This window comes from Carlito syrichta, unplaced genomic scaffold, assembly GCF_000164805.1.
Source record: "Carlito syrichta isolate Samal-C Ts95f unplaced genomic scaffold, Tarsius_syrichta-2.0.1 Scaffold302301, whole genome shotgun sequence".
NCBI classification, from domain to species: Eukaryota; Metazoa; Chordata; class Mammalia; order Primates; family Tarsiidae; genus Carlito; species Carlito syrichta.
The window spans coordinates 162,124-185,243 of NW_007246397.1; the positions used below are offsets into that span (position 1 = coordinate 162,124).

The 23,120-nt window shown below is 53.2% G+C and overlaps 1 protein-coding gene across 1 annotated transcript in view; it reads left to right on the forward strand.

Moving 5' to 3' along the window:
* ADAMTS7 (ADAM metallopeptidase with thrombospondin type 1 motif 7) overlaps positions 1 to 23,120 on the forward strand; it is a 45,778-nt gene that overhangs the window by 1,576 nt on the left and 21,082 nt on the right. The window contains 7 exon segments of the mRNA XM_021711452.1: positions 4,303 to 4,658; positions 6,605 to 6,770; positions 8,815 to 9,011; positions 15,217 to 15,300; positions 15,644 to 15,768; positions 17,126 to 17,275; positions 18,758 to 18,901. Of these exon segments, the coding sequence (XP_021567127.1) occupies positions 4,303 to 4,658; positions 6,605 to 6,770; positions 8,815 to 9,011; positions 15,217 to 15,300; positions 15,644 to 15,768; positions 17,126 to 17,275; positions 18,758 to 18,901 (1,222 nt within the window).

The following is a 23,120-nucleotide window of genomic DNA, read 5'->3' on the forward strand; positions in this document are numbered from 1 at the left end:
TTTTTTTTTTTTTTTAATTTGAGTTGGGGGTCTCTGTCGCCCAGGCCAGAGTGCAGTGGCACGATCATGGCTCACTGCAGCCTTCTGAGTAGATGGTAATCCAGGTGTGGGCTGCCCAGCGGGGCTTGTTTTTCCATTTTTATCAGGCAGGTGCATCAGTGCAGGATTTCCTAACTTCCACAGTTCCTTGAGGCTCTTGGTAAAAACTCAGCTTCCTAGTTCCTTGTCCTAGTTTCCTAGAAATGCTGATTTTGTAAGTCTAGGATGGGGCCTAGGAAATTGTTAAGACTCAGTTCTTTCCTGAGTGAAAGAAAACACAAGTCAGAGGGCAGCCTACCTGCAGCCACAGTGTTGGGAATGAATAGGGGGTGGTGGCCACTGATGACAAAGGCACATGAGCCTTCTCTTAAGGGGGTCACTGCTCGACCCCAGCCTATTCTGCCAGGTGGAAATGTAGGCCGGACATGGACAGATGAACATTAAGATTTTTGTACAAGATCATGGGATTCTTTTATTTTTATTTTTATTTATTTATTTATTTTGAGTTGGAGTCTCACTCTGTCGCCCAGACTGGAGTGCAGTGGCCGCTCCCAGCCACCGCAGCCTCGACCTGCTGGGCTCCGGCGAGCCTTCTGCCTCACTCTTCCAAGTAGCTGGGGTTGGCGCGTGCTACCACACCCTGGCTAATTTTTTGATTTATTGTAGAGATGAGGTCTAGCCAAGTTGCCCAGGCGGGTCTCGATCCCGTGGGCTCAGGCAATCCACTCACCTCAGCTCCCCAAGGCGCGGGATTACAGGCTGAGCCACCGAGCCCGGCTCGATCATGGGATTCTTAAATGCTGGCAATTGATTAGAACTTTTTTCAATATTTGTGTCAGCCAAACAAACCAAAAAAACAAAACAAAACAAAAATCAATGAAACTGATAACACATCTGCCGGCCGTGGTTGTGGGGTTGTAGTCCCATATTCCTTTAGTAGGATGTCAGGGGAAGTGGTCTCCTTAAGTCATCCAGCCCAGGAGTTTCTGAATACCAGCCCCTGAAACGGCCACATCAGAATCCCTGGGCAAGGTCTAGAAAAATATGGATTCTGGGGCCCCATAGCCCTGGGTCTGTAGAGTCAGAATTTCTGGGCCAGGACCGGGCTCGATGGATCAGCCTAGAATCCCAGCACTTTGGGAGGCCGAGGTACGAGCTTGGGCAATTTGGTAAGACCTCATCTCTACAATAAATTAAAAAATTTGCTGGGTGTGGTAGCGCATGCCTGTAGTTCCAACTACTTGGATGGCTGAGGTGGAAGGATCACCTGAGTCCTGCAGGTCGACCCTGGGCTGTGAGCGTGCCACTGCACTGCAGCCTGGGAGACTGAGTGAGATAACAGCTCAAAAAAAAACAACTCTGGGCTGGGTCTTGGGTATATCAGTTTTTAAGGACTCTCCGAGTATCACTGATTATCAGGCAGGTTCATCACTGGAGGATTTCCTAACTTCTACAGTTCCTTGAGGCTCTTGGTAAAAAATACAACTTCCTAGATCCTAGTCCTAGTTTCTTGGAAATGTTGATTTAGTGAGTCTGGGATGGGGCTTGGGAAATTGTTTTTAAGAAATTCTGCTGGACGTAGTGGCTCATGCCTATAATCCCAGCATTTTGGGAGGCTGAGGTGGAAGGATCAGACTAGGAGTTCGAAACCAGTCTGGGCAACATAACAAGACCCCATCTCTACAGAAAATTAAAAAAAAAAAAATTAGCAGAGTATGGTGGTGGGAGCTTGTAGAATCAGCTACTCAGGAGACCGAGGTGGGAGGATCATGGTTACAGGAGTCAAGGCCCAGGAGTTTAAGGTTACCTTGAGCTATGATCATGCTGCTGCACTCCAGCCTGGGTGACAGAGGGAGACCCTGTCTCTCTAAAAAAAAAAAAAAAAATCAACACATTATTCTGAGAAGGAGTCTAGGACAAAAATGGTTAAGAATCCAGTTTTTACTGGGGAATCTAAAAGAACAGAACAACAGGGAGAGTGTGGGTCTTGGGAAGGGAGAGGGTTTTTCACACTGCAAGGGCCTGAGCAGAGGTCTGCAAATGTTTTCTGTCCCTGGAAACTTCTTCAACTGTAAAAGATGGAAGCCAGCGCCACTCTGCTGAAGTGGTGGCAGTAAAGGGCCAGGGAACTCCACGTGGGTGGTCTTCTATCTCCCCATCCCAAGAGGCCTGGAGAGCTTGCAGAACCCTCAGGCATCTGAGAGTATACTCTTTAAAACCCACCAGGCCACCTCATACCTATAGTCCTAGCACTCTGGGAGGCCGAGATGGGAAGAACACTTGAACCCAGGAGTTCAAGAATAGCCTGGGCAACATAGTAAGACCTGGTGTCTATGAAAAAAATTTAAAAATTAGCTGGATGTGGTGGTGCATGCTAGTAGTCCCAGTTACCTGGGAGACTGACGCAGAAGGATAGCCTGAGCCTAGGAGGTTGAGGCTGCAGTGAGCAGTGATCCTGCCACAGCACTCCAGCCTGGGTGACTGAGTGAGACCCTGACTCAAAAGAAAAAGAAATCCACTAGGCGAATAATAATCATAGCAATCATGATTGCCATCATGTTTTAGTCAGTGGGCCGCGCACTGCTGTGCGGGGTAGCTCAGTTCATTCAATCCTCACAACAGCTTCAAGAGTGGATGTTCTGTGAGTAGCCCTATTTTACGGATTCCACCACGAAATACCAAAGAAGGACTATTTCTGACACTTAAATTTTCAACAGAGTATAAAGACCCCTGCCCTCCCAGACTTTACATTGGGAAGGGAGGGAGAAAACGGGCAAATAGAAAAAATGAAAATGTTAAATGACACGATATGTCAGAAGTACTATTGGAAAAAATAAAGCAGGGAAGAGAGCTCACGAGAGCCAACGAGTTGCAATTTGAAAATAAAATAGAGGCAGCCTCACTGAGGAGACATCGGAGCAAGGACTTGATGGAGGTGAGTGGTTTAGCCACATGGAAAACTGAGAGAAGGTGTTCCAGTTCCAGAGAGCCGGGGAGTTGCAATTTGAAAATAAAAGTTGTCAGAGGTGGCCTCACTGAGAAGGAGACATTGGAGCAAGGACTTGACAGAGGCAAGTGGTTTAGCCACGTGAAAAACTGAGGGAAGAATGTTCTAGGTGCAGGGAATAGCAATGCAAAATCCTGAAGCAGAAGCCTGTCTGATATGTTTTGGGACTGCAAGGAGACCTGGGGGCTGAGCAGAGGGAAATAAGGAGGTATCGTTGGAAATGAGATTGGAGAGGCCACCTTATCTGGGCCTCATTGACCATTGCCAGAACTTTGTATTTTGCCATGAGAGAGATGGGAGCCACTGCAGGATTTTGAACAGCGTAAGACCATGATCCCACCAGTTTTGAATGAATCCTTCTGATTGCTGTATTGAAAATAGACTAGGGCCCAGCACAGTGGCTCATACTTGTAATCTCAGCACTTTGGGAGGCTGAGGTGGGAGGATCGTTTGAGGCCAGGGGTTCCTACCTTAGGCAACATAGCAAGACCCCATCTCTAAAAAGTTAAAAAATTAGCAAGGTGTGGTGGTGCATGCCTGTAGTCACTGCTACTTGGGAGGCTGGGGCTAGAGGATAGCTTGAGCCCTGGAGGTTAGGCTTCAGTGAGCTATGATGGCACCACTGCATTCCAGCCTGGGCTACAGAGTGAGACCCTGTCTCTAAAAAAAATTTAAAAACTTTAACAAATAAAAAAGAAAACAGACTAGGGGAGGGGCACCTGAGATGGGCAGCTATTAAGATCTGTTAAGTTACCGGGCTCGGTGGCTCAGCCTGTAATCCCACGCCTTGGGAGGCTGAGGTGAGTGGATTGCCTGAGCCCGTGGGTTCGAGACCCGCCTGGGCAACTTGGCGAGACCTCATCTCTACAATAAATCAAAAATCAGCCAGGCGTGGTAGCACGTGCCTGTAGTTCCAGCTACTTTGAAGACTGAGGCGGAAGGATCGCCGGAGCCCAGCAGGTCGAGGCTGCAGTGGCTGGGAGTGGCCGCTGCACTCCAGTCTGGGTGACAGAGTGATACTCCAACTCAAAAAAAAAAAAAAAAAAATCTGTTAAGTTACTGCAATAATCCAGATGGGGAAACTGAGGCACGGAAAAATGAAAAAGCAGAGCTAGTGGATTGCACAGCAAAGATTTGAGTCCAGGCAATCAGACCCCAGCCACAGTCTCTTGGCTGCTCCCCCTGAGGTCCCTGGTGACCAGCCAAGGCCCCGTCTTCCCTGGAGGTAGGCGCTGCTCATGGTTGTTTCCCTACAGGACGTGCAGCCAAGGACCGGGCGGCACTGGACGTTGTGCACCCAGTGCGTGTGGATGCGGGGGGCTCCTTCCTGTCCTACGAACTGTGGCCCCGTGTACTGCGCAAGCGGGATGTGTCCCTGCACCACGACACACCCACCTTCTACCAGCTGCAGTACCGCGGGCGTGAGCTGCGCTTCAACCTGACCACCAACCCGCACCTGCTGGCGCCTGGCTTCTTGAGTGAGACGCGGCGGCTTGGCAGTCTGGGCCGGATGCACATCCGAGCCAGCACCCCTGCCTGCCACCTGCTTGGTGAGGTGCAAGACCCTGAGCTTGAGGGCGGCCTGGCGGCCATCAGTGCCTGCGATGGCCTGGTGAGTGCTTGTAGGGGTGGGGTGGACACTCACTTGCCATGCTCTTGCCTGGTGGCTTTGGTGAATGGTCTGTCAGTTTCGATATTCACCCCCATAACATAGGGGTGACAGTGCAGCCCTCCTTATTCTCTAGGACAGTTCTCAAAGTTTAACATGAAAGCTGGCTGTGGTGGCACATGCCTGCAGTCCCAGCTACTTGAGAGGCGGATGCAGGAGGATCTCTTGAGCCCAAGAGTTCAAGGCTGCAGTGACCCATGGTTACACCACTGCATTCCAGCCCTCCCAACATAGCAAGACCCCGACTCTAAAAAAAAAAAAAAGTTTACCATGAACCAGAATCACCTACAGGTCTTGGTAAAACAGAATTTTTGACAGGGTAGGCCTGGACTGGTGACCAAACACTTGCATTTCTGAAAATTTCCCTGGTAGAACTGAAGTCGCAGGTCCGGAGACCTACTTGACCACCACCACTGTTTGGTTGGACGGAGACCACACTTGACCACCTCCACTGTTTGGTTAGACTAAGTACTGTAATCAGAAAGCTGTTGGCTTCTCTTCCTTGGGGCATCAGTTCCGATTGTTCCTTCCCAGACCCCTTTAGGCTGGTCTTCTCCAGAACAGGCATCCCTTCCCTTGAGCCTTTCTGCAGGGTGTGGTAAGGAGCCCCCTTGGCCCCTCTGCCTGGATCAGAGTTCCTAGAAAACAGGCCTTCCGGCTGTGGCTGGCTGGAAGGTGATGCTGGCTCCCCCATCGTGTGCTGGTCAGAGTAGCTTCTGCTCCAGCAGGTCAGGGCCCTTTCTGCTCCTGGCCAGGTGACCACCCTGCCCCCCAGGTCTGGCAGGCGGGCTTGGGAGACGATGGGGGCTGTGAGCTCATTCTCAGCTGTCCATTATTTCTAGGAGGTCCTGGGTTTGGATCCCTCAGGCAAAAACCAGGGCTGCGGTGGCCCAGGGCAGCCCAGGGCCTAATGACAGGGCAGCCCACACCTCAGGCCAAAGAACATCCCTCCCAGCAAAACATTTTCATTTCTGGAGTCCGTGTGGCTCTCTTGGTATACAGTTGACCTCATTGAGCCTGTGCAATAACTGTGCATAGCAGGCCTCGTTCCCATTTCACAGATGAGGAAACAGGTTCAGAGGGGAGCTTGCCCGAGGCCACCTAGTCATCCAGTGGTGGCGTCTGTACTGAGATCCAGGTCTCTAGATCCTAAAGCAGATGAGCTTTCCAGCCTTCAAGACTCCCTGGCCCTGCGTGGCCCATGAGGGCAGAATTTGTGCCAATGAAGGGAAGTCAGAGGAAGGGAAAACCTCCCTTGCTGGAGTCCTGAGCCCCTCCCTTCTCTGGACTCCAATTGCCAGTGGACTCCAAAGATACTCCTGCCAGCTCCCCCTCTCTGACCAGTCCTTGCCTCAGAGAACAGGATGTCCTGGTGGCCGTGGGCATCTCCATGGCCTGGGTGTGGGCGCAGCTGCTTTCGGAGTGATTCATCGCCTCTGGGAGATGCAGAGCAGGTCAGATGCTCTGGCCAGCCGGGAGGGGGCACAGTGGCTGGCAATGGCTGGCATGCAGGGGAGAGACGCAGGGCAGCCTGGAGGCCTGGGCATGGGCTGTCCGACGAAGGACGGCTGTGGAAGATGCCGTCTTGTCCATTTGGATGCAGAACCACATCCCATTTCTAATTGGGTGCGTGTGTGGAGCAGCCTCCCTGGGGGTGGCTCTGAGCTCTGCTTTGAAGCCTTTGGCTGTGCAAAATGGCAGGGAAGGACATTCCAGACAGAGGGTACAGAGTGAGCAAAGGTCCAGCAGAAGGAAGGCACGGAGTGTCTGAGGTCAGCCAGGGTGGTGGTGGGGCAGTGTGGGCTCTACAGGCAGGGCCGGCCTCTGGGATGGGCAGAAGAGCAGCCAAAGGCCAGCCCTCCCCTTGTGACCCAAAGCTTCTTCCCCAGAAAGGTATGTTCCAGCTCTCCAGCGAGGACTACTTCATTGAGCCCCTGGACGGCGCCCTGGCTCAGCCCGGCCATGCCCAGCCCCACGTGGTGTACAAGCGCCAAGCCCCTGAGAGGCCAGCATCGCAGGGCAACACCAGTACTGTAGGCACCTGTGGGGTGCAAGGTATGTCCTCTGCTGCCAGTTCAGGGGAGGGTTGGGCCTGGGGACACAAAGGGCACTTTTTTTTGAGTCGGGGTCTTGCTCTGGCACTCAGGCTGAAGCACAGTGGCATGATCACAGCTTACCACAGCCTTGGCCTCCTGGGCTCAAGTGAACCTTTCACCTCAGCCTCAGGTGGGACTACAGGCGTGCGCCACCACACCCAGCTAATTTTTAAATTTTTTTGTAGAGATTGGTTGGACTAAGTCTGTAATCAGAAAGCAGCTGGTCCTCTTCCTTGGGGGCATCAGTTCCGATTGTTCCTTCCCAGACTCCAGAACAGGCAACCCTTCCCTTGAACCATTCTTCAGGGGGTGGTAAGGAGCCCCCTTGGCCCTTCTGCCTGGATCAAAGCTCCCGGAAAAGCAGGCCTTCTGGCTGTGGCTGGCTGGAAGGTGATGCTGCTCCTGCTCGGGCCCCAAGTCTCCCCTACCCCCATCGTGTGCTGGTCAGAGCAGCTCCCGCTCCAGCAGGACAGGGCCCCTTCTGCTCCTGTCCCCCAGCTCTGGCAGGTGGGGGTGCGAGAGGATGGGGGCGGTGAGCCCTCTGAGTTGTCCACTATTTCCAGGAAGCCCTGGGTTTGGATCCCTCAGGCAAAAACCAGGGCTGAGACAGCCCAGGGCGGCCTGGGGCCTAATGACAGGGCAGCCCACACCTCAGGCCAAAGAACATACCCCCACCCCCCAGCCCCCAAGCAAAGCATTCTCATCTCTAGAGCTCATGCGTCTCCCTTGATGTACAAGGGTCTGGCAGTGTTGCCCAAGCTGGTTTCGAACTCCTGGGTTCAAGCAGTCTTCCCACCTCGGCCTTCCAAAGTGCTGGGACTGCAGGCGTGAGCCACAGAGAGGAAGGGCCCTTTCTAGAAGCCCCTCTCAGCAGCCTCATGCCCAGCGTCCCTTGGACCAGCAGTACACAGACACATCACCATACTTGCGCCTGCACCTGTGTCACAAGCCCATGTTCTCTGCCCATCAGGCCTACCCCAGCCAATCCTAAGGGGTAGTCCTCCCTCGCTCCCCTCTCGCCTGCCTCCCCACCTCGGGGCTCCATCTCCCTCTGCTCCCCGCCCCCCATTGCCTCGGGCCCCTCTGGCTCTGCTAGCCTTTCTCCTTTGAGTGCCCAGGCTGGGTGGAGTTGTGCCCAGCTCCGGCAGGGCCACTAACCAGGAGCCTCCCTCCCCTTTGCATGCGCCTCTCATCCCAGAATAACTGGCTTCTATTCCTGGGACCTGCAGCAAAGTACCCAGGGCCTCCTCTGCAGAGCGGCAATAGTACCAGCCAGTCCAGCTAAGGAGCTGCCCACTGAGGGCTCCTGGGGTCTGGGGACTACTTGCCTGGCACTCCAGTCTCAAATTGCCCAGGGGCTCTGTTTGCTGGAGCAGATATCTGCAGAGGCATGCTTCTTGGCCTCAGTTTCCCGAGCTTCAAGTTCATCTTGTGTCTGCCCCCCAGTTTCTAGCTGTGAAGCCCAGGCCTCAGTTTCTCCAGCTTCAGAATGTGCTTCCTCTTCTGATCTGAGGGCAGCCTGGGGCAGAGGAGCAGGCCCAGTGGGGTTGGCCAGGCGGGGTCTTGGTCAACCTCCCCAGGCTGGAGGTTAGATTATAGAGTCTGCTGGCTGGGGTGCCTAACCCTCCAGTGGGGAAGGGAGCAACACAGTGAGATAGGGGCCCCCTTGCCAGCTCAGCCAGGCCCAAGAGCTACCCCCATGGACATGGTACTTTATTTTGTTTATATCCACCATTTCATCCTCCCATCCCCCCATCACCTAGGAGACAGATCAGCTTATTACTACTTATAGTCAGGGAATCTCAGGATCAGAGAAGGAATGTGACTGGTCCAGGGCCATACAGCACAAGAATGGGGCAGAGTCAGAAGGGGAATCCAGGCCCTCTGCTGGGATCCCAGCACGGTCCCCACTAACCCAAAGGGGCTCGCTGAGGATAAGCCCTGGAGACTTGTGCCCTAGGCCAGTCCACTGATGGCTGACGCCACCCATCTGGGGCCCACAGCATCCGCAGAGCTGGAGTCTCGGCGGGAGCACTGGGAGCAGCGGCAGCAGTGGCAGCGGCAGCGGCGGAGGCGTCTGTACCCGCGCTCGATCAGCAGAGAGCGGTGGGTGGAGACATTGGTGGTAGCTGATGCCAAGATGGTGGAGTACCATGGGCAGCCACACGTGGAGAGCTACGTGCTGACCATCATGAACATGGTGAGGTGGTGGCCAGGGATGGCGGAGATGGTGTTGGGGGTGGGAGGGCAAGGAGTGGGTGCAGAGGAGGAAGGTTGGACCCCAGACCCAGAGCCAGGCCCCAGGCAGGAAGAAGGGTCTCTAAGCTACAGAGTCTGGGAGGCCTGGGGGCATGGCAGGGAGTTATGAGGAGAGAGCCTGGGCACAGGGCTGCTGTGGAGATACCACAGGGTGTCACACCCCTCACTGACCCAGCTGGCGCTTGGCGTGGGGAGTGGGAGGGGGTGGCCGAGGCAACCATGACCCTGGGGAGCTCGTAGCCTAGATGGTTTGTTCATACTGCTCTGAACAAATACCGCCTTCCTCTGTGTCAGGTCCCATGCTGGATGCTGGGACACACAGATGCCCGTCAGACCAGCCCCTACCTGAGACATGCACATACCTTAGAAGGACCCGCTCAGCCAGCGTCTGCTGGCTGGGACCTTGGGCAGGCCACCTTCCTGCCTGAGCCTGAGTGTGCTCGTCTGTGACCTGGGGAGGATGGCGGTACCGTGTGGGCTTGGCCAGCTGCCCTTGACCCCCATGACAGTGGAGATAACAAAGGCCCTGGGAGGGTGAGTGACTTGCCAGGTTATGCAGCGAGGAAGGGCAGAGCTGGGTGGGCACCCAGGCCTCCCAAGTACCACTCAGGGCACCGTGGCTGATGGGAGCTGGTGCTTCCTGGAGCCGCCTGCAGAAATAGATATGCACTCCCCAAGCCTGCCTGGGTGGGCTGATGGGAGGCCTTGGACTGCCAGGCTGCTCCCTACAGCCCCCTGGGGAAAAGATCTGCCCTGGAATTCTTAGCGGACCACCACACATCCTGGTCTCTCCGGGACTGGGTGGTTGGGAGCAGAGTGAGGGCATGCATTGTGTAGCAGGGGGCTCCAGAGCCAGGGGCCTGTGCTGCTTGCCCCGTGCCAGCCCCTCACCCCCTGCACCCCTGAAGGAGGCCCCCTCTGAGATCATCCGGTGTCTGCCTCCCAATTTATAGCTGTGAGGCCCAGGGCACAAAGAGAGGAAGGGGCTGCAGCCATGGCTGTTCCTCCACAGGCTGGCCTGTATATCCCTCTATTCAGTCCTCATCAGTGAGTGCAGCTCTTGGCCAGTTTGTCCCTGGCTGGGCCACCCTTGTGGGCTCCCTGCTCCATATGAGATTGAAAGTCACAGCCTTCTGCCTTGCATTCGAGGCCTTGAGGGCCCAGCACAAGCCTCTCTGTTGAGCCTCATCTGCCCAGGGCAGGGAACCACGAAAGGCTTCAGGGGGGCTGTTGCTGGACAGCAGGACCCGGCATCTGGGCTGGGGTGGGACAAGGCCTGGCTCCTAGGCTCTGAGGCGACCCCCCCAGGGCTGGGTGGTTGAGGACGAGGGTCAGGTATTTTGTCCCAGGGCCTGGCCCCTTCCCATCTCCCTAGTACCCTTGAGTTCACATGGTGAGCTCTGTCTTGGGGAGAGGGAGGGCTGCCTCTCACTCCCCTGCCCAGATCTATAAGGCTTTCCCGGGCTGGCAGTCCAGCACTGGTCAGGACAGGGTAGGGGTGTCTGAGTCCGGCAATGTTAGACACCAGGGTGCCCCAGAGAGGGGCAACTGTGTAGCTGAGGTGGCCAGGGGAGCCAGAAGGATGGGGAACAGAGAGGTGGGACGGGGAGAACTCTCCCCCTGCCCCCCTGGGGGAATGTTCATTTAACACCGACTTGCTGAGCACAATTTCTGCACCTGGGATAAGGTGGTGGAAGGGTAAGAACGTGATCCTGTACAATAAGTCCCCTACATACATATGTACGAAACTTCAAGCTGTGAACTTTTAAAGCTGGGGACATGCAGTTGCACGTTCAATCATGTAAGTTAGTTCGTATGTCTGGCATACATTGTCAAGTGTGTGCACCCTCTACAAGTGATTGTGCTTTTGTGTACTTTACTGTACAGGACTGTCTTAGTACAGTATCTTTATTTCAAGTCCAGGATGTCTGGAAGAAAGCGTTAAAGAAGTGGTGATGTATAAGTTGATTGTATTAGTTGGGTACCTAGGCTAACTTTGTTGGACTTATGATCAAATTGAATTTACTAATGCGACCTTGGAATGGAACTCATTCATATGTAGGGACTTACTCTACTTGGGAAATTGTCTCATTATAGCATTGCCCAAAGAATATTCCATGGGCTGCTTGTTCCAAAGGACAAATAGTATTCTGTGAAAAAAAGATGATACTATTGAATAAATTTGGCTACACAGGGTTAAAAGAAGTAAAACAGACTTCTTTACTGCAGGACTTCTCAGAGCCTTCAAAACTCATATGCATTGAGAGTCCCTTAGAGAAAAGGTAGGCAGCATTTTTCAAATTTAAGACTTAAGAGGCCAGGCTCAGTGGCTCAGCCTGTAATCCCAGCACTTTGGGAGGCTGAAGCAAGTGAATTGCCTGAGCCTGCAGGTTTGAGACCAGCTCGGGCAACTTGGCAAGACCTCGTCTCTACAATAAAATTAAAAATAGCCAGGCGGGGTAGCGTGTGTCTGTAGTTCTGGCTACTCAGAAGGCTGAGGCGGAAGGATTGCTGGAGCCCAGAAGGTCGACGCTGGGCAAAGGAATGAGACTCCAACTCAAAAAAAAAAAAAAAAAAAAAAAAAAGAATTAAGAGCAAGAGCTTTGGAGCAGTCAGACCTGGGTTCTGATCCCAGTTGAACCCTCCCATTGAGCCTCAGTTGGTGCATTTATAAAATGGGGATAATTATGCCACCCTTAGAAGTAAGATTAAGTGAGATAATGCGTGTTAAGCTCCCAACACAGGGACTGTAGGTGTTAGGCTTGATCAAGTTCACTGCTTCTGTTGTGACTGCTGCACGTCTGACCTTCAGCCCCACAGCTGCCTTCTGGACAGTGTCATTTCCCTTTACTGGGGCCTTCTACAGGCCCCAACTTACCAGGGCCATGCCAGACCCAGTTCTGAGTCCTGAAGCTTAGAGGGGGTCTGCCCCAAGCATAGCAAGACAGGCCCCCCTCCACCCTATTTTCACTCCCAATTTTGTTCTTTTTCTCTCAGGTCACAGTTCCCCCCTTTTTGAGTTGAGGTCTGTTGCTAAGGCTGAAGTACAGTGTTACAATCACCAACTCCTGGGCTTAAGTGATCCTCCTACTTCAGCCTCCCAAAGTACTGGGATTCTAGATGTAAACCACCACACCCAGCCCTAACGCCATTGTTGAGGGGCTTTGTCACACTGTCTGCTCACTGGGAGCTTGTAGTCACCTGTAACTGCCAGATCTTACTGTCACAAGCACAGCCCACCCCTGGCTTACTGTCCAGGCTTGCAGCAGAACAGGGCTCGGCTTCCCTGGGGGCCCTTTGTCCAGTTGGAGCACCCCACACCGACCTCGGGCCATCACCTGACACTCCTTGGCTGGGTTGATCAGCCAGTTGAGCGCCTGAATCCCTCCAGTGTCTCCCAGTGCCTCTTTAGCCTCCGTATTTCCTGGGAGATGGCCAGAAGGTTGTACATGCTTTGGGGGAAGGGAGGCTTTGTGTGGCACTAACTGTCCCAACCCTGCCTCAGGATATAGTGTAGGTCAGCTTTCAACCTTGAGAGCCGCTTGCCTGATACCACATTTACCCATCTGTAATTTGGGAAAGACTTGATCTTTTAAAAAAATTAATGTTTAGAGACAGGGTCTTGCTGCGTTGCCCAAGTTGGTCCTGAACTCCTGGCCCCAAGCGATCCTCCTGCTTTGGCCTCCTGAAGTGCTGGGATTATAGGTGTGACTCACCATGCCTAGCCAAGACTTGTTATTTTGATTTTCTCCAGGGCCCTTTTTTCATTTTCCACTTTTCATTTCTTTTCTTTTCTTTCTTTTTTTTGAGTTGGAGTCTCACTGTGTCACCCAGGCTGGAGGGCAGTGGCATGTTCCCAACCACAGCAGCCTTGACTTGCTGTGCTTAGGTGATCCTTCCGCCTTAGCCTTCCAAGTAGCTGAAACTACATGTGCCACCACACCTGGCTAATTTTTTGATTTATTGTAGAGATGAGGGCTCACAAGTTGCCCAGGCTGGTCTCGAACCCACGGTCTCAGGCAGTCCTCTCACCTCAGCCTCCCAGAGTGCTGGGATTATAGGCATGAGCCACTGCGCCCAGCTCCACTTTTCTTTTAAATGAGATAATGCATTGGAAGTACTGAGCAGGTGTCTAAGACCCATTCGTTCATTTGACAAATATTCCTTGAGTACCCATCATGTGCTGGGCAATCAGTGGGTCAGTGGGGCTGTGAGAGGGAGTCCACACAGACACGGCCCCAGTCCTCATGGGGCTTGTGGTCAGGCAAGGGACACAGACAGACCTTGATGACTGTGAAGGGAGGTGCTGGGAAGGACAAGTCCATGGGGTGTTTTGGAAGTGTTGGATAGAATACAGGCTCTCCAGAGGACGTGATGAAGGGTTGAGAGCTGGAGAGAGGATGGGAGATATTTGGCGAGGATAGGTGGAAAGGTGTTCCAGGTTGAAGGCACAGTGTCTGCAAAGTGTCTGTGTTAGGAGGAATCATAGGAGTCTGAGAGAAAGAGTGACTGGAGCCAGAAAACGAGAGGGGGTGGGGAGGCCAGAGAGGCAGACAGGGGTCAGACCAAAACAGCCTGTTGACTGGGCTAGGGGCTTCGGTCCTCACCCTGTGGTTGATGAAGACCCACTTACTGCTTTAAGCAAGGGCATATTGCTACTGGGTTTGCCCAGGTGACATCTGAGCTCTGTTGCTCACACCTGTCATCTCAGCGCTTTGGGAGGCCAAGGTGGGCGGATCGTTTGAGTTCAGGAGTTTGAGACTAGCCTGGACAACATAGCAAGACTCTGTACAAAAAATGAAAAGAATTAGCAGAGTGTGGTGGCGGGTATCTGTAGACCCAGAGAGTGGGGAGGCAGAGGCTGGAGGTTCACTTGAGCCCAGGAATTCAAGGCTGCAATAAGCCATGTTCACACCACTGCACTCCAGCCTGGGCAACACACCTGGGCAACACAGCGAGACTCAGTCTCTTCAAATCAAACCAAATAAAAAAAAAAAGATGACTGAGCCACTAGGCTGCAGGTGGCCCCCACTGAGTATGGGGACACTTGTAGAAATCCTCAGCAGCTGACCAGATTAGAGGTCATGGCAGTCTGGACTGGGCGGTGTGTTGGAGATGGAAAGAAGAGAGATTCAGGCAAAACAAGGAGGCAGAATTGGCGGATTGTGGGGGAGGAAGGTGGTAATGGGGCTCCCAGGCATCCAGCCTGTGCCTGGAGATGACGGTGGCATGTCACACCACTGCCTGTCTTCCCCGTTTCTGGCCCTGAGTTCTGAGTGTTGTTCATCTTATTCTCGGGGACTTCGTGCCCTCTTCACAGAGTGGACTTCATGCCTTCCTACCTTAATATCACTTTTCTTGATGTTCTGCTCGGTGCCACCACTGCCTGGCCTGCCATCTCTGCCTGTGGGGAACCTGACAGCTCTCCCCACTCGTGGGCTGTGCTCTTTTTTGTTCCAAGGGAGTTTTAAAAGAGGAGATGGCTTTACTGCCTTGTCCCTGCGCCTTGGCACAGCTGCCGTCTTTCAGGATGGCCCTCTCTCCTGGGGCTCAGTAGGGAGCCCCCTGTACCATGGGGGCCTCTGACAGACATGCATATCTACCCCTGGTCCCATGGTTGTCAGCCCCAGGGAGGCTGGGACAGCAGAGCAGCGGAGAGACTCCTCTGACCGTGCCTGCCCCATCCGCCCTCTGAGCTCTACTCAGGTCTTGTGCCTGATTGGAGGATTTGCTGGCCCTGGCATCCTCAGGACAGAATGGGGCTGCCGGGCTGACCCAGCCTAGGGCACTTGGCAGGACTAAGACCCTGAGATGGGCCAAGAAGCCAGCACTGGGAGGTCTGAGCCGCCATTGGCTGTGCCAGGTGGGGGTGGAGTTGGTACTTGGAAACAGATCCCAAACTGGTGCCCAGAACAGACTGTGGGCCTGGACACGACCCTGGGAGGCCTTGTTCTCTCTGGATTCTGCCCTTGCTGGGTGGGGGCAATGCGTGCAGGTGGGGGACACTCCCTGGTTGGTGTACATGCATGGGCTGCCATGTGTGTGGCTTGTGCGGATCCCCATGTGTGAATGTGGGTTGAGGACGGGCCCTGGCTGCCCGTGTCCTACATCCTGGTGACAGCCTGACCCCCCCGTGTCCTGGACAGGTGGCTGGCCTGTTTCATGACCCCAGCATTGGGAACCCCATCCACATCACCATCGTGCGCCTGGTCCTGCTGGAAGATGAGGAGGTGAGAGGTCGTGTGGTCCCGTGCTGGGCCTCCCCGCTCCCCCACTCCAGTAGCTACCAGAACCCTCCTGCCCCATCACCCAAGCTACCCTGTATGGGTGGGCACTTGTCCTCCTTGGCCTGGACAGTGTCCTCTGTCACCTTCTGGTCCCTGGCTGACCTCTCAGGTCTTGGGCCACTGCAGGAGGGGTGATCACGCTGGAGGCTGGACTGGTGCCCACAGGCCTGGCTGCTCGTCCCCTCACTTCCCCTCAGTCTCAGCCTCCTGCCTTTATGTGGGGGAGAATTGGGCTGGATCCTCTTGGAGCTCAGGGGAGCATGCACGGCTACTTTCTCTGCCCCAGGAGGACCTGAAGATCACACACCACGCAGACAACACCCTGAGGAGCTTCTGCAAGTGGCAGAAAAACATCAATATGAAGGGGGATGCCCACCCGCTGCACCATGATACTGCCATACTGCTCACCAGGTACTGCTGGCTGGACTAGGGTTGGAGGTGGGGAGAGTCAGGAGAAGCCCTGGTTGGGTGACAGCCTGGCCCTTGGGACCCCATCTTGGAGAGTTTGCACACCTTTGGCCCCAGGCTGGATTCTGTCAGCCCTTAAGAGGTCTTTTTATTTTATTTTAAATTAATTATTTTTACGTTTAGAGACAGGGTCTTGCTCTGTTGCCCAGACTGGAGTGCAGTGATACGATCATAACTCACTGCAGCCTCAACTTCCTGGGCTCAAGCAATCCTCCTGCCTCAACCTCTCAAGTAGCTGGGATTACAGCTGGGTGTGCACTATCACACCCAGCTAGTTTTTAAATTTTTTGAAGAGATAGGGTCTTGCGTTTTGCGAGGCTGGTCTCGAACTTCTGAGCTCAAGTGATCCTCCCACCTCAGCCTCCCAAAGCACCTGGCCTGTCTTTTTATTTTGAAATAACTGTGGATTCTCATGATGTTGTCAGAAATAATACAGAGAGGCACCATATGCTCCTCATCCTCTTCCCCCAGTGGTAGCATCTTACATGACTGTAGTGCGATGTCCCAACCAGGAAACTGATGCTGATGAAACCCCAGACATCCTCAGCTTTCCCTGGTTCTGCGCATACTTAGTTGTGTGTGTGTGTGTGTGTGTGTGTTCAGTTCGTGTGTCTATGCCGGTGGCCTAGACATGGAGTAGTTCTGTCAGAAGGCTAGCTCGTGTTACCTGTTTATAGTTACAGCTCCCACATTCCTCCTCCAACCCTCCCGCAACTGCAGACCTGTTCAGAGGCAGCATTTCTTTTTTTTTCAGTCAAAGTTTCACTCTGTCACCCAGGCTAGAGTACTGTGGTACAGTGATGGCTCACCAGAGCCTCAACCTCCTGAGCTCAGACGATCCTTCCACTTCAGCCCCCGAGTAGCTGGGGCTACAGGCAGCATGCTGCCACATCCTGCTAATTTTTTGAATTTTTGCAAAGATGAGGTCTCACTTTGCTTCCCAGGCTGGTCTTGGACTCCTGGGCTCAGCAGTCCTCCTGCCTCGGCCTCCCAAAGTGCTGGGATTACAGGTGTGAGCTGCCACCCGGCAGCTTCTGCCAGACCCTGGCTGGGATAGTAACTGAGATTGTTCTGTACGGGAATCTGCCCCATGGCTCACACAGGTGTCTGTTGGATCATGTATGAATGGAGACATCTGACTTCCAAATGGTCCTTGTGCTGTTGACCTCCTGTCACGGGGTGATGGGAGGGGCATCTTCCTTGCTCAGGGTAGGTAGAGGTCCTGCCCCGGCTTCGTCAGCATGGTGGACCTGGCCTGGGGCCGGGTCAGCCTGAAGACCGCTTCTTTCTGCCTGTGCAGGAAGGACCTGTGTGGAGCGATGAACCGGCCCTGTGAGACCCTCGGCCTAGCTCATGTGTCGGGCATGTGTCAGCCACACCGCAGCTGCAGCATCAGTGAGGACACAGGCCTGCCGTTGGCTTTCACTGTGGCCCACGAGCTTGGACACAGGTATCATGCCTGCCTCTACACCACACTTGAGCCCAGCTTCTCCCTCCCAACCTGGGGCACCAGGCACAAAACACCAGGGAAAAGAAAGCTGTCTGGGGAGGGAGCCCTGACGTGGTCTAGACACATGCTGTCCCTGTAATGTCCCCACTCACAGCCAGTCTGCTTCCCTGTTGAGCCAGAGAGAGGCCTGCCTGGGCATCTCAGGGACTGACTTGGAGTTAGTCTTTTTCTCAATTATTTTTTTAAGTCAGTGTCTCACTCTGTTGCCCAGGCTGGAGTGCAGTGGCCAGCTTATAGCCACCACAGCCTTGACCTGCTGGGCTCAGACAATCCTTCTGCCTCAACCTTCCAAGTAGCTGGGACTGCAAGCAATGTACCACCTCACTTGGCTAATTTTTGGATTTATTGTAGAGATGAGATCTCGCCATTTTGCTCAGGCTGGTCTCAACCCCATGGTCCTCTTGCCTCGGACTCCCAAAGTTCTGGGATTACAGGCATGAGCTACCGTGCCTGGCTGGGAGTCGTATTTGAAGGGTGTTGGGATGGGCTGTACGGTCATCGAAGGCCTGGCTGTTCCTCCCCATTGCCATCAGTGCCTGCAGCTTTTGCTCCTGAGTCCTACCTTGTCCCTATTCCTGCTTCCTCTATGACCCTAGGCTAGTGTCCTACCCTCTCTGGGCCTCTGTGTGCATCCTGTAGACGGAGGGATTGGACTCAGTGGTGCCCCAGGCTCCCTCCATCCATCACCTCCACCCGAGGCTCTCCTGTCTAAACTCAGCCCATGCCCCTGGCTGCCTGTGCTGGGCTGTTTGGCAGGTGCACACGGCAGCATCTTAAATTGTCCAGCAAGCTGATGAGGGCAGGCTCCTGGAGAGCTCTGTGAGTCAGAGGCATTGGGGTTCTCCATTCAGACATCTGGGTCCCCTGGGGGATGACCATGCCTGCAGGGCCTTGAGGCTGCTTGTGGTTGTAGAAAGAACACTCTACTGCCATTCTGCCACCTCCTGGCTGTGTCACCTCCTGGCTAGTTCCTGAGACTCTCTGAGCCTTTCCGGAGTAGTAAGGACTGAGTGAGAGAATGTTTCCAAATATACTTGGCACATAGTAGGTGCTCAGGAAATGGAATTTTTCTTGGGTCCTTCCTGAAAACCCTCTGATGCTGCAGCTCAGATCCGTTGACTCAAGTGCACAGCCTTGGGACAAGACCTGGGATTGGGGGCCTCTGTCAGACTGTTCCTGAGGCCAGTGAGGCAGGCAAAACAGGGCTGGACGCAGGGTATATTAGCTGTCACACCTGCATTTTACCCTAAGAAAACTGAGGCTCAGAGAGGGTAAGGGACTTTCTCAAGGCTATGGCCATCGGGTGGCAGGGCCAGCCCTGGGAACTGGGACTGCAACCCCCACCCTTGTGGGTCTTGGGGGCAGGGCAGGCTGGTGGCCTCCCACGACTCATCTGCCCCTGGGGCCTGTGCTCTCATGCAGTTTTGGCATTCAGCATGACGGAAGCGGCAATGACTGTGAGCCTGTTGGGAAACAGCCTTTCATCATGTCTCCACAGCTCCTGTACAACAGCGTCCCCCTCATCTGGTCCCGCTGCAGCCGCGAGTACATCACCAGGTTCCTCGAGTAAGTCCCCCCAGCCCCCAGCGCCTCTGTGGCACCCGCGGGATCCAGGTCTGGTGGGGGAGATGCAGACGGTGACATTGTGGTGCCAGAGTGGGAGTACCCGGTAAAGATGCAGCCTGGGGCCCCGCAGGTCCTGGAAGGGACCGCTGAGCTACGTAGGAGCGAGAGCTCCCAGATGTCCAGAGGGGAGCAGATCGGTGTTTGCAGTAGAGGGGCAAAGGCTGGCAGACATGTAGGTGCAGGATAGCAAGAGGAATCAGTCCAGGAATAGCAGGATGCTGAGTGAGGGCTGCGGGAGCCTCGGCTGCTCAGGGCCGGCCCCACGGACCGGGGAAGAGCAGGGAAGAGGACCCGCGAGGAGCCAAAGGATAAAACTTTCTTTCACATTCTCTCAGTTTGTGATGGGGTTTTTTGGGGTTTTTTTTTTTTGAGTCAGAGTCTCACTCTGTCACCCAGGCTGGAGTGCAGTGGCATGCTCATGGCCACTGCAGTCTCGACCTGCTGGGCTCAGTTGATCCTTCTGCCTCAGCCTTCCAAGAAGCTGGAACTACAGGCGCGTGCTGCCACACCGGGCTAATTTTTTGATTTATTGTCGAGACGAGATCTCGCCAAGTTCCCCAGGCTGGTCTCTAACTCCTGGACTCAGACAGTCCTCTCGCGTCTGCCTCCCAAAGTGCTGGAATTACAGGCGTGGGCCACCGTGCCCAGCCATTAAGGTGTCTTTTATTTGCTAATTAATGTTGTTCTAAGTAGGAGAATTATTAGCTTACATCTTACTGTCCATCTTTGTTTTGTGCAGTGCTGGTTTTACATGCAAGTATAAGAGTACTTAACTCATCTCTGGAATTGCCAACATTACACAATTCATCTTTCCTAGCTGGTACTTGCCAGACAGTCGAAATAGCGCCCAGAGCTCACTCGATGGATCTCATCTCACTCCTTGATTCATACACATTCCACCAACGCTCGCCCTTCAACTTACTGATGAGGAAGGGAAGATGAGAAAGGTGCCAGGCACAGTGGCTCACGTGCATCATCCCAGCACTTTGGGAGGGAGAAGTAGGAGGATCTCTTGAGGCCAGGAGTTTGAGACCAGCCTGGGCAACATAGCAAGACCCCATCTTTAAAAATTAAAATTAAAAATTACCTGGGCATAGTGGCACATCTGTAGTCCCAGCTATTTGGGAGGCTGAGGTGGGAGGATGACTTGAGCCCAGGAGTTCAAGGTTGGAGGAGCTATGATCACACCTCTGCACTCCAGCCTAGTGGCAGAGTAAGGTCCTGTCTCCAACAAAAAAAAAAAAGAGAAAAGAAAAGAAAAAGGACCTATGGGGGCCCTATCTTTCCCTTCCCTCTGTGTCATCATCTTCAGCATAGTGGGTTGGTTAAAACAGGGTTGTAACACGAGTAAGAAAGGATTAGAGCCTCTTGCTTGTTGCTTTCTTTCTACATTTGACACACATTCTTTGAGTAAGACCTTTTAAACAGTCTGAGGGCTTTTTTTTCTTTTTTAGAGGTAGTATCTCACTGTGTTGCCCAGGCTGGACATGAACTCCTGGGCTCAAACCTCAGGCTTCCTGAGTAACTGGGACTACAGGTGTGTGCCTCCATGCCCAGCTTAAAAAGTCTGGGAGCTATCCGAATTCTCTCTCTTTTGTTGCTGGTGATTTAAAATTTCACAATTCTGTGCCTCAGTCTGTTTTAATGTGGGGGACTCTCACTGGACCCTTTTGATCTAGAGTGCATGTCTTTCATTTCTTGGAAATGTTCTTGTAGTATTTATTTGATAATTTTCTCACTTCTATTTTCTGTTTCTGGAACCTTGAGATTCAGCAATTCTCTTCCTTTAAAATTTTTACTCTTTTTTATTTCTATTTTCTGAGGGTCATCTGATTTATCTTTACCTTACAACCCTTACTATCAAATTTTTAATTTTTTTTCTGTTGTACTTTTAATCTCATGGACTTTCTTATTCACTAAATCCAGGTTGGGTATTCCATATCCAAAATGATTGCGGCCAGAAGTGTTTTGGATTTTTTTGGACTTTGGAATATTTGCATCATACTTATTGGTTCAGCATCCCTGATCTAAAAGTCTGAAATCTGAAATGCTCCAATGAGCATTTGCTCTGAGCATCATGTTGGCAACTCAAAAAGTTTTGGATCTTGGAACATTTTGGATTTTGGATTTTCAGATTTGAGATGCTCAACCTGTACTCCTTTTCATTATCCTGTTCTTGTTTAATGGGTACAGAATCTTCTCTTATCTTTCTAAGGTTATTATATATGTGGATTTTATGTTTTCTTCTGCCCCTGAAATATTTTTCTTTCCTTTAGGTTATTATTGTTATTATTATTTTGAGTTAAGAAAAGTAGATTTATTAAAGAGAAGATAGGTTGTGAAGGGCACAACAGGCAGGACAGGAGCAAGAGTGTGTGCTACTGCTGCTGCTGATTATTATTTTAAAAAAATCTTTCATGTTAAAGGTTTTCTCGAGATGTCTTGGCCATATTTCACATATGGGAAGGAGCGTGGAGATGCTATTGGGAGGTCTGTGGACTGGGGCAGTACTTTCCCGAGTCACTGCCCAGGGACTGATTGGGGTGGAGCTGTTTTTTGCGAGACCCTCAAATATCTGAGATCCCTTTTCTGAGTCCCTCGGTTTCCCCAGAAAGGAATCCTCTAGTCTTTTCCTGGGAGAGTATCAGTCTGGCTGCGGCATTTTGGCATCCAAATGGGGAGGGGGCTTGGGGTGTCTCACCCTTCATAGTGTAGACATTTGCGTGTCCCCTCTCCTCTGTAGGTCTCTCTGCCTTGGGCCTTCGTCTATGTCTGGTGTTCCTGGACCAGATCCTTCTGGTTTCCCCTTTCCAGAGAGTGACTCTTTGTTCTCTGGGGCCAGGAGGGGGCAGTCGCCCGGCCAGGCAGGGTTGGGGAGGGGGTTTAGGGTTTGATCAATTCTTGCCGATATGAAGCCAAGGCTCTGTCTTCAGCTCCAGGCCTCCAAGGGTCCCCATGCTCCCAATTCCTGAGCCTTTCCAAGAGTCTCTTCGGGGAGTTTCTCCCTGCAGGCTCCTGGCTCTCAACTTTCATCACTCTACCAAGTCGGCTACTGCTGGAGCATCTGCTGCCCAGCTTCCAGAACGCTGTAGACTTGTTGCATTTGCCAGGGTCACCCTTCCCTTCTGCCCTGTGGCTGTATGCCTTGCTGGTTCCTTAGCTGTCATCGTAGTGGACTTTGGAAGGGAGCAGGGATGAATCTGTCTGCCAAATGTGCCATGCTTTTCTAGAAGTCCACTCACTGTTGGGTTTAGGCAGGGCTGTGACCAGGTCCACTAGGGTGGTAAGAACAGGAACGCTGGCCTCTAGTGGAGGAGAGATTACTGGGGTGGGGAGCAGAGAGGAGTTGAGTTTGGTGGTTAAGAACCTAGAATCCAGTCCATGTTGGCATTCAAGTTACCTTATCCCTTAAGCCTCCAAAAATGGGCTGCGTCGTGTGTGACATGAGGAGGGAATGAGAAACGTGTTCAGCACAGTGCTTGCTACATGGTGCTTATTGGGATGATTTTCACTGTCACCCAGTGGTGTATGGTATGGACTTGAACCTGGGAGGTGGCAAGCACTCTGAGGGCACAGGGGGTGAGAGAATGGTTGGCAAATCAGAATCACGGCTGTCCCTGCAGCACCCCCAGGGCTTGTTCCCCACTGCCCCACCCTGGTGCCACCCAGCACCCTGGCTCTGTGACAGACAGACAGACGAGTCTCTGTCTTCATTCAGCTGCTGGAATGCCTGAGGAACTTGGCTCTGGGCCTGGGGTGAGGGTGGGAGGATGGGGTGAGAGCCGGAGCCAGCTGGGGCCTTCCAGAACCTTGGCACGGGGAAGGGCCGGACGGAGGCAGAGAGATACGTGCCCGGCCGATCACTGGGTGCTTGTGGGAGGAGAACTTCATCTCCCCAGCGTCACTGCACACTGTCATCTCTCCATCCTGGGAGTCTCCCTGGGAGCAGGAAGATCCTGGGGGCCAGGAAAAGGTGGAAGAAGAGGGGGCACCCAGTAAGGGAGGGTGGCACCAGCCTGTCCCTCAGCCCGTTCCCCAACCCCTGCCCTCTGTGTCTTTGCTGGGGGATGGGAAGGAGAGGATGATTCCCCCCACCAAACAGAATGAGTGAGAGTCACAGAAGGTACCTCAGTGGGGTCAGGCAGTGTTTCTTGGGACT